The sequence below is a fragment of the Nyctibius grandis genome, chromosome 1 (genome assembly GCF_013368605.1).
Source record: "Nyctibius grandis isolate bNycGra1 chromosome 1, bNycGra1.pri, whole genome shotgun sequence".
NCBI lineage: Eukaryota > Metazoa > Chordata > Aves > Nyctibiiformes > Nyctibiidae > Nyctibius > Nyctibius grandis.
Genome location: NC_090658.1, coordinates 74,940,077 through 74,952,996, shown reverse-complemented (window position 1 = coordinate 74,952,996; position 12,920 = coordinate 74,940,077). Strand labels below are relative to the sequence as shown.

At 44.4% G+C, this 12,920-nt stretch overlaps 1 protein-coding gene across 1 annotated transcript in view; it reads left to right on the top strand.

The window, feature by feature from the left end:
* The first annotated feature begins 7,663 nt into the window (after window positions 1–7,663).
* Window positions 7,664–12,920, top strand: part of DCBLD1 (discoidin, CUB and LCCL domain containing 1) — a 48,124-nt gene continuing 42,867 nt past the window's right edge. Inside the window, 2 exon segments of the mRNA XM_068407855.1 lie at window positions 7,664–7,825; window positions 7,827–8,076. Of these exon segments, the coding sequence (XP_068263956.1) occupies window positions 7,664–7,825; window positions 7,827–8,076 (412 nt within the window).

Genomic DNA, 12,920 nt, shown 5'->3' with positions numbered 1-12,920 from the left:
TCAGCCCAACTCCACGACCCTGCACCAAAACCACCACCGTGCTCAAGGGAAGGATGGCAAATCACATCCGATTTTGATGGACAAATGTCATACTGGATATAGAGCAAACTATTAAAATATAGGCTGAATTTAAGTCTAGGAGGCAGATCTAACTAGGTCTCAACTACATATATCACATTTCGAAAAAGGCCTTTAGGACCATTTGTGAACCCTGGGGCCAAGAACAACCAGCAGTATGCATGTCTAGCATAACTAAGAATACAGTATCTTTAATGAAAAGAAGTAGAGAGAAGGATGCCAAAAGTTCTTACTTTGAGAAGGAATATTTAAGAAATTATACTGTCTACATAAACCTAACTTTAAGTGATAAAAATTCTCAGTTATTGATCATTTATTATGTTATGATGAATGAATGTTTAAAACTGATTTGAGTGTTCACCAGACTGCTACATTTACTTTCTGTTATCCAGTTATCTTTGACAAGGAACCTAAGGTAGGCTCTAAATTTTTTTATTTCATACACAGGCACAATAATACACTGAATACTGTAATGAAAATATAATAAAATATTCAAACTAAAGCCCACAGTTTTTTGAAATTATTTTTAAAAAGGCACAAAGGTCTTTACAATGACAGATGACATTTGATCAGTTTTTTACATTTAATAAATAGCCTGGCCTTAAAGCAATTGACAGTGAACCCCTAAACTATATATACAGTTGTAATCCACAGCTGTGACAGTTATGAATTACAAGAATTTGACCTTGTAATTCATTGGTGTAATGCCCCAATGCTATGTGGAAAAGTTGCACAAGAAGCTTTTTCTCCACACATAATGATCATCGCAGTTTTATGAGCCATGCTTCCACTATGCATAACTGGCTTACTTCTGTGAAGCTCCCAAGGAGTGCAGACTTCCATAGGGCCTGAAGTGAGCACAGGGTGGGCAGAAGGGAGAACAGTCCCACACATCACTAATTGTTAAATTAATAAGCATGATTCCCATCCCTCTCTCTTCAAAGAAATCAGCTGACGGGAAGGAAGGCCATCTCTGGACTTACTTTTCAACCCCTGAGGCTTTCTGCTTGAGTTCATGTCACACCCTGCAAGAAAACTACAATGTGGCATGAACACTTGAAATTAGGAAGAAGGGCTAGATCTGGTGTAAACTAGATGATTTCTGTTAAATCAGGCAGTCACTCAGCTCACATTTGTATTTACTTTCAGCTCTCTAAGCTCTTACTCATATAGCCAGGGGTATAGTGATCAATAAAAACTGCCCTCTCCAGTATATATGAGAATAAGTGCCACACTCACTATATTAGAAATGGGTAAACTCTGCTTCCTTGCATTCACCTTCCATTACTCCACACTGTTTTTTGGAAGACTATAACTAGACTGATTGCTGTCTTTATTAAAAAGGCATGTGATTCAAACATAATTGGTTATTCCTGGAAGTGATCATGGGATTGCTTCATATTTTGCACAAGTAATTTCTTAACTCCTACTTGGATGCAACCTCATAAACATGAGTAAGTGATTAAGACTACTTGTTTCTCATGGAAGAAAACGCAGACTATGCAAATTAAGCTGTGAACTCCCCCTCAAAAAAAAAAAAACATGCTACAGTTAAAAATTACATACTACCTATGTATTAAGGGGGAAAAGTTCTTATTTTTTAAATGTATGAGTGCCAATACCTTACAGAAACAGGAAAACTCTTTAAAACACCTATAAAAAACAACGAGAGCTTTGTCACTGGCAAATTGATCAAGGATGCTGCCAACTAGTAAGTTATAAAATAGTAGGCTCTGTTTTGACAAAAAAATGTCATGAATCTCTAGATCATAATATTTTTCAAGGCAACTCCAAAACAATATGTTGAAATGAAAAGGAACATTCTGCCCCATATTTCTTGACAGAATTTAGAATGGCAGCATGGCACGTCTGGCTGATTGTCTTTAAAATCTGGATGATTAGCAACTTTAGTTCTTTTTGCTTGAAAGTAAGAAAAATTATGACCTAAGACTACCAAGCAGCTGTGAGAAACTGCAAAATATGTGGCAGTGGGACAAATGATTAGTCTTCGGCTTGATCTCATAATTACATCATAATAGGTGACATGATTGTATAGGTTACAGTAATTAAAGTGATGAAAAGTGCACATTCATCCCCTATATGGCTCTCATTAGAGTTACACCCAACTGCTGCTCTTGCAGTGAATGAGTCTGCGTATCCTCCTGAGTATCCAATTATCCCATCGGCACCCCCTGGGATGGGGATGCCAGCGCTGGTAGGGGCCTTGCTGCCATTTCTGCCTGGAGAAGACCTATCGTTCTCTGATGCTGAAAAGAAAAGACAAAAGTCTTGAAGCCTGCTGGAGTTTGGTTTTCTATTCCAGAGATTATTACCTGAATTTATTGCCCGCAATTTCTTCTTCCGTGTTCTTAAGGTCTAGGAATATTTATGCTCTCTCCCCCCTGGGGATTTTTGCCACCAGTGTAATTGCATAATGCCAGTATTATGGTTCCAACTCACCCATATGGGTGTGGGCAACGACCTGTGCCAGTGCAAGCTAAACTTTTTCTTCTATCTAAAGTTTTTTTCTATCTGATTTTTGCCCTGTGTTTCCCTTAAAATAATGAAGCACTCAGTCATGATATCCGCTTAGTTACTTGCTCAGAACTACGTGAAAAGTGAAAACATTATTTTACTAACTCCTTCACTCCTGTGCACTTTCACACCTGGAGAGAGATGCTTACAGTAAGCAAGGATGGAGGTTGCTAATGTGAGCCTCACTAGAACCAAGGCTGGCTCTGACAAGGAGAGCCCAGTCCTGCAGTCTGCTGCAAATGGAGAAGACCTTTTTTTCAGCAGTAGTTATGTGAATATCCATAAGCCCAGAGGAAGCCTGGAGGCCAGTCTGTCTCCAGCTGGTTTAATGGTATGCAGACCTTAACAGAGGGTGGTGTTACACAGGCTGAAATGTCTTCAGTGCTCCATGGGAATGGCCTTAGCCTTCCAATGATACAAACACAGCTCAGAATGCTGCATCCATTAAATACTCAACATATACAGAATAATGCAGGTGTGTCTCAAGGAACTTGCTAGACTTTCTAAGCCATGCCACAGCCTTGCAGCACCACTGACTTTGCTGTAGCCTAACCATTTTAAACAAGGAGGGCTCCTCGCATATCATATACAAACACTGAATCTAGACACATCTCAGGCTTTTACTTTATATGTTTTATTTTCTGATTTTTTGTGCAACCAGCACATACACTTCTGGCAGAACACAGTACCTGAATACAGAGAGATCAGCAACCAGAGCATTTCATTTTCAGCTTTATCCTGTAAATTCATGATACTCTTTGCTTTGCACCAATTAAAATGCAAAACCTGGCCCATGTATAAAGACCGTTAAAAGACCTCTCAATCTGCAAGCTATCCTTCTGCTAAATGACAAGATTAACATACCTCTCAATGTCTAGAATTGTTCTTGCACTTTGTGATTTGTGACCTCAGGTCCTCTCCACTTCATTGTGCCTTACGATTCCTCCCCCTTCTTCTACACAGTCAGCAAAGAAAACATTTAAGCTTCTGAAGAACAGGAACTTTCCTGTTAGCTGCACAAAAGCAAGGCTGCTCCTTAAACCTCTTAAGATGAAACTTAAACCTCTTTGTATAAATGAGGTTTTTGGCTTCTTGTTTTTTTTTTCCCCTAGAACAAATATACTAAACAAGATGCTTTTGAAAGAAAGTATGTATACAGTGTCAAGCTTGCAAGATAAGCTTAGGTAAACTCTTCAATGTGTTTTTCCTTCCTCCTCTGTCTCTTCCCCCAGACAAACTACCAGCTTAACATCACACAAGGCATGCCAAGGACTCCTCAGATGCTTTAGGTCTGCTTAGAAGAAGCTCTTTCAGTGTGTGTTATATGCAAGTACATAACAGTATATAACAAGTACAGGTAAGAAGGTAAATCCATGAAGCTCTAGATTGTACAAGTCTGTAAATGAAACCTGGGTATGTCCCTGCCACACAGACCAACCACATTCTAAAGTGTTTTGAGCTGATTTTGTCCTGAAGTCCTGTCTTGCCATTCATCCCAACATCCGTGGAGTAAAAACATGATTTCTCATTTGCAGGTGGCTGCACAGTAAAGGTGTCCATATAATGAATACTAGATGAGGTACATTATCTAGTTGTAGGTGGCTCAGTTAATACCATTTGCATTAAACACACCATATACTCCTAACTAGTATACTTGGAAAAATAACTGTAAAGGAAGGGCATGTGCTCATGATAAAAAGTAGCCTGTCTACGTGCTTGGGTGAATCCTGTCTCTTCCAAATTAAGTCAGTGTTAGTGTCCAAAATCAGCCGCATTAAGCTGTCAGAAGTGGTCTGCCAGGGAGTTTTCATGTTGTAATGCTCCCATTGTTTGACATCCCCACAAGTTATTAGTCAGGCTCAATGTATGCCTTCTTTCTTAATTATCTTTTGCCTTGACTCAAAGCCCTTGCCTTTAAAACTGCATTTATTTAAAAGGTGGTTTTAATTCTCCTCCTTATAAAGGGAAATTTGGAAAAGTACACGTGAACCAATGTAGCAATGTGACAGGGGTTACACAAGTCCCTGAATAACAGCTTTGAGAGCTACAGACTACTTCATTCGTCTTAATGATTATTTAATCTTGGAAGCTGACAGTAAGTTCCTTGCCTACAGCATACTGAAAACTGACAGGGGGAAGGCATGATAAAGTAATGTGAATTTAATAGCAAAATAAATAATAGAAAAGCTACTGCACTGATTGTGTTATTCATTATCCTACTGGAATCAATAGGAACCCCATGCTTCCAACACCTTCTGGAAGAGGTGAAGTTTCCACCTGAACATTACAGACATTTGCAATGGGAAACATGTGGCCTTGGACAAGCAACCAGCTCCTGCCAAGCCCCGGGCAGTGAGAAGGTTGAGAAGGCAACCTTCCTGTACAGTAAACTCCTTCATCAATTGCGAAAGGAAAACAAATACCACTCCCAGATATTTTACAGCCCTGGTCTCAAGGGCATGACTTATCATTTTACTACAAACCGTTGGAATAAAAACAACCGTGAAGGGAATTATTCTCTAGCTATCTGTCCCAGGGGGCATTGCCAAGCCTCCAAAGCCCAGAAGAAGGAGAAAGCTTCCTTTCCCCGTGTCTGGCACCCCATCCTCCTCCTCCTTATGAGCCTCCCAAAGGTGTGTGGCAGGCAAAAACTGTTTTGGCCTTCCAAGGCTGCTAACTTGCCTGTACCAACTACCAACCATCCAAGTTCTGCTGAGAACTCAGCACTAGCAACATTATCTGCAAGCACCATAGCAGAGGTTTTTGCATATTAAATTCCCCAAGATCACCAGACTCAGTTTATTGCAACACTGCCTCCATAAAATTACTTTGGATTGACTTGCAGGACTTTTCTGCCAATATTTATCATGACTCTGAACAAATACAACTAAAACCTGACCCTATTATTAAATAATATATTCTGGATCTCAGTTGTTGGAATACAAATCAGTATAATTCCCAGTATCGACCCATGAATGACTGACTGGTTTTCATTGCCCACTGAAACTGATGCAAAACAATGTATGCTTTTATGTTGTTACAGTGCTTTTCAATAATTGCAACTCTTTCACAAGTGACACGTGTTTCAGCATCTGTATTGTCCTGTTTATTTCTCTCCCTCATGTTTTCACTTATGTTGGGTCTCATTTGTAGGTTTTGAACCAGCATTTGGTATTGAAGAAGCTATTTTCTATGACCACAATATTTTTACAGATTCTGTGTTCTTTTTAAATTCAGTCTTGAAGCTGCTGCAGAGTTTGACTTTCTCACCCCTTCACCTCCATAATGACCCTCATTTGTATGTATTTGTTCCTCACAATCTGTGAGACAAACACAGTAACAGGCCACTTTTATTCACATGGGCATACTCCTCTTTAAAAGTCTCTCAGCCTTCAGGTTACTGAACCAAGTGAGCCACCACAATCTCCTTCAGCCAGAAGGATGCCGGCGTTCGCTGAGGAGCCCAGCTGACTGCTGAACTGCTGCAGTGATGAACACTCTGCCTTACACCACGTCTAACGTTTTGGTCTAGATTTCAAACTCTCCTTTGCAAAGAAGGTGTAAGGCTCAACTACTAAAAACCTGTGTTAAATACATACACCAAGAATGCAATGTACCGGGTACATGGTAAAAAATATGCCTGATCACATATGGTGTCTGAAAATTTAAAAAACAGACATTAGCACTTACAAAACAAGAGCTCAGTTAGGATAAAGGTTTACTAAGCTTGACTTTTCTAAAATACTATAAAATCTAATAATTATCAGTTGTCTCTAGATGTGCAAGTTAGTTACGTGCTTTGGTTTAGCATAGCAGTACGCTATTTCTGACCTACCAGCAGTGTGAATCTACCTGCCTCACAGAATGGTTAAGGGTTGGAAGGGACCTCTGGAAGGGACCTCGGGAGATCATCTAGTCCAACCCCCTGCCAAAGCAGGTTCACCTAGAGCTTGTTGCACAGGGTCGCGTCCAGGCGGGTTTTGAATATCTCCAGAGAAGGAGACCCCACTACCTCCCTGGGCAGCCTGTTTCAATGCTCTCTCACCCTCAAAGTAAAGAAGTTCCTCCTCATATTGAGATGGAACTTCCCATGTTTCAGCTTGTGCCCATTGCCCTTGTCCTGTCACTGGGCACCACTGAGAAGAGTCTGGCCCCCTCCTCTTGACACTCACCCCTCATATGAGGAGGAACTTCTTTACTTTATTCAAAGGTGCCTCATAGCAGCCCGTCCCCGAAATGGCTGTACAGAGTCAGACAGGCTACTTTGAATTTTCCGGCGTACTTTTAAAAGGCCAACCGCTGGGGCCTGTTCAACGTGCAAGTCTCCTGTGGCTGCTGGCACTGCAGGCGTTTCCTTACCACGCACCTGCATCCCCCTCCTGTACCACAGGTCTTCTCCAGAGCCGGGCAGCTGAGGCCATCCCACCTGGACAGAGCTGCCCATAGCATCCTCTAAAAAAAATCCATAATTAATCAGCGTGGAACTTTAATGGACAAAAGCTTGTGCATGTTAAACATGCATTTTGCACCCCTGGTGGAGATATCACCCCAGGAGCAGGTTATAGGGGCAGGAAGGCCCAGCACAACCCCAGCTCTGCTGCAGGAGCCGGACGCCCCTGTTCACCCCATCTGGCTGCGCACCCGGCCAGCCCCACTCGTGCCCGCGCCCGCGCAGGCACCCCGCGGCCTCGCACGCGCACCGCCGCGCCCCTGCTCGCCTGGGAATTAGCCTGCAGACGGCGAAATAATCCTGCTTGCTTAAAAATATGTATGTGTGTGTATGTGTGTGTGTACGTACATATATGCATATATATGGCCTGCCAACTTCGGGGGCGCGCAGGCGATGCTCGGGGCTGCGCGGGTTTGGGGTAACCTCTCGGCTCGCAGCCCCCAGCCGTGGGCAGCCCCCCGGCCCCGGTGCAGCACCCCCAGAGCAGCGGCGGGTGGGAGAAGCAGCACCCGAGGAGCGGAGGGGACAGGAGCGGGCAGCGGAGCCGAGCCGGCCCCTCGGTCCACGGCAGGAGGAGGAGATACCCCGCGCTGCAGCCCAATGGGAATAGTGGCGCTTCCCTTTCTCCCGCTTCCTTTCTCCACCCCCAGCCCCGGGCTGGGGAGGCGGGAGGTGGCAGCGTTGCAGCCCGGCCACCGGCGGGGCGCGGGGTCAGAAGCAGCACCGCACGGCCCCTTCGCCGCCTCCGCAGGAACACCTGCGGGGGGGAAGGATGCCGGGGAGCGGCCGCCCCGCTCCGCGGGAGCGCGGGCTGGCCCCCGAGCCGCCCCGGCGAGGAGGAAGAGGAGAGGACGAGAAAGGAGCAGGAGGGAAGTGGGGAAGTTGTGCCTTGCCCGCCCCGCCGAGAGCCGGAGCCATGGGCCCGGCCGGGGGGGCGCGGGCCGCCCCCTCGCTGCTGCTCTCGCTGCTGCTCGGAGCCTCGGCCCCGCTCTGGCTGCGGGCGGAGAAACTGGGTGAGTCCGGGGGGCAGGCGGGGAGGGGGTCCGGCATGCACAGCCCCCGGGGGGGGGGTCCACCCCGCGCTGGGGGCGAGCGGTCGGGTGCTGGGGAGGAGGCTCGCCGTCCTCACCTTGTTGTCCCGCGGGAGCGCAGCCTGAGCTGCTCTCAGGGCTGTATATAGTTGACCTGGTTAATCCTCGCGGGGTTTAACCCCGTCTCTGAGTAGCTGCGAGATTAAAGTGCTAACCGGCCTTACGGTAAATGTATATACTACGGCTTTCTTAATCTTTCGTTGAATTAGGGTTTGTTATTTTTTTATTTTTTTTTTTTTTTTTAAAATCAAATAAGCGGAGAAAAGTCTCCGGCAAGTTGTTGCAGGCGGGAGGCAGGGAGCGGCTCCGGCGGTTCCCGCTGCCACCGGGACGCCCAGCTCCGGCCGCGCCTCATCAGCCCCGGCGGGAGCCCCGGGCGCGGCGGCCGGCGCTCGGCCACCGGCAGCACCCCCCTGCTCCGGCCGTGGCCGTGGTGGGGGTCGCGGTCGGAGCTGGCAGCCCGTGTCCCACAGCTGGCTACAGGCAGGTCTGCTCGCCCGCTCCCTCGCTGAGAAAGAGAAATGCCCTCACTCGTGCCGGGACAAAGTTTCTCGAGGGGATCTTGCAAGCCCTGTTGTGATACTGCAGTTTGCTAAAATGAGGGCCCGGGTACTATTCTCTTTACCCTGTGTTTTTATGCGGCTCGCGGTTAAGCTTCCTCTGTAAATTACAAGCACAGCTGACTTCTCCTACCAAGGAGTTGCAACCTTATGGCTGTGGCATTGCATGGCTTGATGCATCCATCTTAGAGGAGTTCGCTGACAGCTACTGGTAAAATAGTTAACACTGGAAATTAAGCATCATAATGAGCTTGACAACACATTCAGATAAATTAATAGTCACCGTATTAATGTACCAACTTGTATGCAAATTCCAGAACCCAGTGCCATGCATTAGCATTGCATCCAGGCAGTGGTACAAAGTACTTTGTTTGTCTGATTTATACCTGTTTTTCCCATAACTTCCTATTACCAGAGGCTCCTGATGTGGATCTCCACAGAAGAGAAAATTTTGTATGAGTTGTGTCGCCTTTCCACTTGTCAGCTTCATGCAGTAGCCTTTTTCCCTTGAAGCTTTGCTATTTTGTCCTCAATATGTTTCCTCATTTTAAGACTCCAACTTGATATGCTCCAAGAAACATGTATGCAGGAAAAAAAATTCCCTCAGCCGCCCCCCCCCGCCCCTTTCATCAGTGTTTTGGTTTTGTTTGTTTCTTCTTTCACCAATGTTCATCTCACACATGATAACAGGAGAAAGTCATTTGGAGAGTCAGTTGGGAATAGTTAAGTTTGCTGGGATTTCTGGGGGTTTTAGTGCATAAAGTGACACTAAGCAGTAAGTGTGAATCCTATACTTTGTCTGTATTCTCAAATTAATTGGTAAAGGCACTTACGTTGTATTTATATGCAAAATGTCTCTACCATCAAACCAACAGCATGGAAACACAAAGGAATATTTTACCTGGTTCTCTTTGGACCAAACACAAATTTACAAGATAGTCTGTCCAGCGTCTAGAAAGGAGAAAAGATTTTGACCCCTGTCTTTCCTTTCTCCTCAGGGGGCAGTTATTCTATGTGTTTGTTTATTGATATTACCCTATAAATTAGGGGCTAAGTGTTCTAAAGTCACACCAGGGGAGAAAGGCGATAAGGGTAAGTGGATAGCAACTTCCTGGCACACAAGCTTCTTGACTTGATTTAAAAGTTGTAATGGAGCACGAGAAGTGCCAGAGTGAATCAGGCTCAAGTTTCAGTGAATTCTCTATCTTGTCACCACTGGTGTCTCCCACCAGCTGGTTCAAAAAAAAATGCATTGGTTTAAAAAAAAATGCATTGGTTTAAATATCTTGATTTAAAAATACTCTTTTTTTTTTTTTTTTTTTTTAAATAAAGTAGTACATTTTTCTGGCTTCTCATGAGCTGGCTGAACAACCTGCTTTTTTCACTACCAGCTCACCTTCCTCTTCAGTTTTTCCTGAGGGATGCTACAGAACAAGGATGAAACTGCTGTTATAGCTTCTGTTCTCTTACTTAAGTTTTAAATTAAGGAAAGGCCTCTTTTTTCACTGTGGCTTGGTTACTTCATAGCATGGCTCGTATCTGAGTGTGACTGTTCAGAGCCCAGGTGTCAGCTCTTTTTCTACTCTTGAAAATACATGTAACGTGTGTGTTGTCCAAGGGCATCTATGAAACATGGAATTTTGTTGTTTGTAGAATCATGATAGGAAAGGCTGAGTGTTTAGGGAACTGATTTTAATTAAAACATATTTATAAGCTTAGTAGGTCTCACCTGGGGACAAATATCACATCTATGACTGTGCATGAGTAATAAGTAGCTTTGGGATTTATAATAAAAGGTTCTTCTTTTCCCTTTTTATTCTGCTGTATGCTGATCTTAACTTCTCTTGTGGTTTCAGTTGCCGGTTCTTTGCTGGCAACTACAAAATATACCTTGTTCCCCATCTGCCAGCCTCACACAGCTGTGCCTGACCTGGTATCTCTTCTCAAAATCTCCTTCCAGTGGTTCAAACCCAAGGCAGAAGGGAGGCAAACCTGAACACATTATCTTTGCCTTTCATCGTTCTCTCATTTTTCTTCTGGTCTCATTGAGCAAGACCTTGAACCATGACATCTAAATCGGAGTGGAATCTGAGTCTTTCTTCTCAGAGTTTTGAGTCATCTTCTATTACGTTTCTGGCTGGTAGGACTTAAAATTGACCTGAGGGTTGGTTGGTTGTAGGAAGGCATAAGAGGAATAGGGATTTGACTCTATCAGAACAAGATTTAAGCCACTGCTCTTGCTGTAACTCATTTATTTTCACTTCGAATGAAGCGCAGCAATGAAATTGTTCATGTGGGATTTGCAGATCAGCATCCGAACATGAACTTTGCTTGCAGTATTCCTGGGTCTGTTGACAGTTGAGCCCAATGTCCAGTTGGAAGAACTGGTGGGCAGTAGACTTTTAAACATTTTGAGGCGAGGCTGTTATTTAATGTGACAACAGCATATGCAGTAATTATGAGAGATTATGCCTGTTCTCATGGGCTAGTACAAAACCCCTACTGAAGAATATTGGTACGATCGTGTTAATTCGCTTTGCATGTCCATTTCCAGCAGTTTGAAATGCAGATAGAGATGAACCTTTCTTGTACCCACTGCCCTCCAGTTTCTGGATATAAGTGATTGGTAAATTTTCAGTTTGTTTGCGTTTTGTCCTTATGTCTGCTTCCTTCCTTGGCTGTCTCTGTCTTGCCTTGTGAATGCTGATAGAATCACTAAAGAGGGAGACGATGGTTTTCCGGTTGCAGTTTATAAGCAATGCGTGTACCCACCACATGAAAACTGCAATGTTTTCAGTTGCACAGACTTTGCTATAAATAGCTCTAAGCCCTTCGCATATAATTCTCTTTAGGTTATCAGGGGACATAGTTCAAACAAAATCAGAGGCAGGGAGGCCACTGTGAGTCTCGCTGACAAGGGAGGGAGAAAAAGATGCCTTGGGAAAGTTGTTACCTGCACATGCATGTAACATGCATGGCTGTCGAATCATATTTCACGCAAATTATTCTTGATTTGCATAAGCAAAAATACTTTCATTTATATTTATCAAAACTGTGCCACCTTTAGTCCACTGGAGCTACATGTGTAGGACAGTAAAAAATAGTCTGAAAAACACCGACTTTAAGGATGCTTATGCTACTGTATAGAGACGCCTCAAAGCCATTTTAGGCACCAGAACTAGTACAGCTTTGAGAGCCCATCTGAGCTAACACACCATGCTGAGAAGTGAGGTCCTGAGTAGTGGCGGGCACTGAAGTCCTCAGCGTAGACATCGCTGTAGGTTTAGGGCTGGCTGTATCGTATCAGATGCTCTCCTGTGGCATGTACTCATCAACACATGGGCTTGCACCATCTGCTAAGAATAAAACAAGCCAGACAAAATCAAAATAAAATCCTTCTGACTGCATTCGGTGGAATGGCGTTGGATCCCAACTATCTGCAATAAGAAATGTTAATAGCAATGCATAAGAATGAGCACACAACTTCCCCAAAAGGTTTAATTAGCTTTACAACTGGGAGTAGGAAGCTTCAAACTGGGACAATCTACTAGTGATGTTTAAATTAAAAAGGATAGTGGTTTGACTAGTTTTAAGAGTATACAGATATCTTAATTTTTGCTTTCTGGATAAATTATGAACTATCTAATTAAACTGAGTTTTGACTGTGAAAATTGTGTGAGCACTAAAGACACATTTTTGAGGTTGACTGGACGCTGGCACATAGAGAGGCTGCTAGTAGTTATGGTTAGGATTGTCGATGCTGTATAATTAAGCCTGGGAGCTGAGAGTGTTACGAGGAAGAAACACTTTGGTCTTTCGTTCCCTTTCTCCCTGTCTCTTCTCTCGACAGAGCCAGGACCTGCCTCTCGGGAGCTTCCTTCCAAGACGCAAAGGCTTAGTTTGGCTGTGGTGGGACTTGCTCACCTTCCCTGAGCAGGATTTCCAGTCCCAGTGTGTCCTTACTCATTATTTGCATTCCCCTGACGGGACGGGGTTGCTCTCTGGGGACAGCCAGCTGCCTGTGTGGCAGCTCCTCCGTGTAGGCAGAGGGAAGGATGAGTGTGCCCAGGCTGTGCTCTCTTTGCACATCTCCAAAGAGCTTCAGTAAAGGCGTTTTCAAGCACCATGAAGAGGGACAGGAGAATAAATGGGGAAGGCAGAGCAGGGCAAGGCTAGAAACACAGATCCAGGGCCTCCTACAAGACC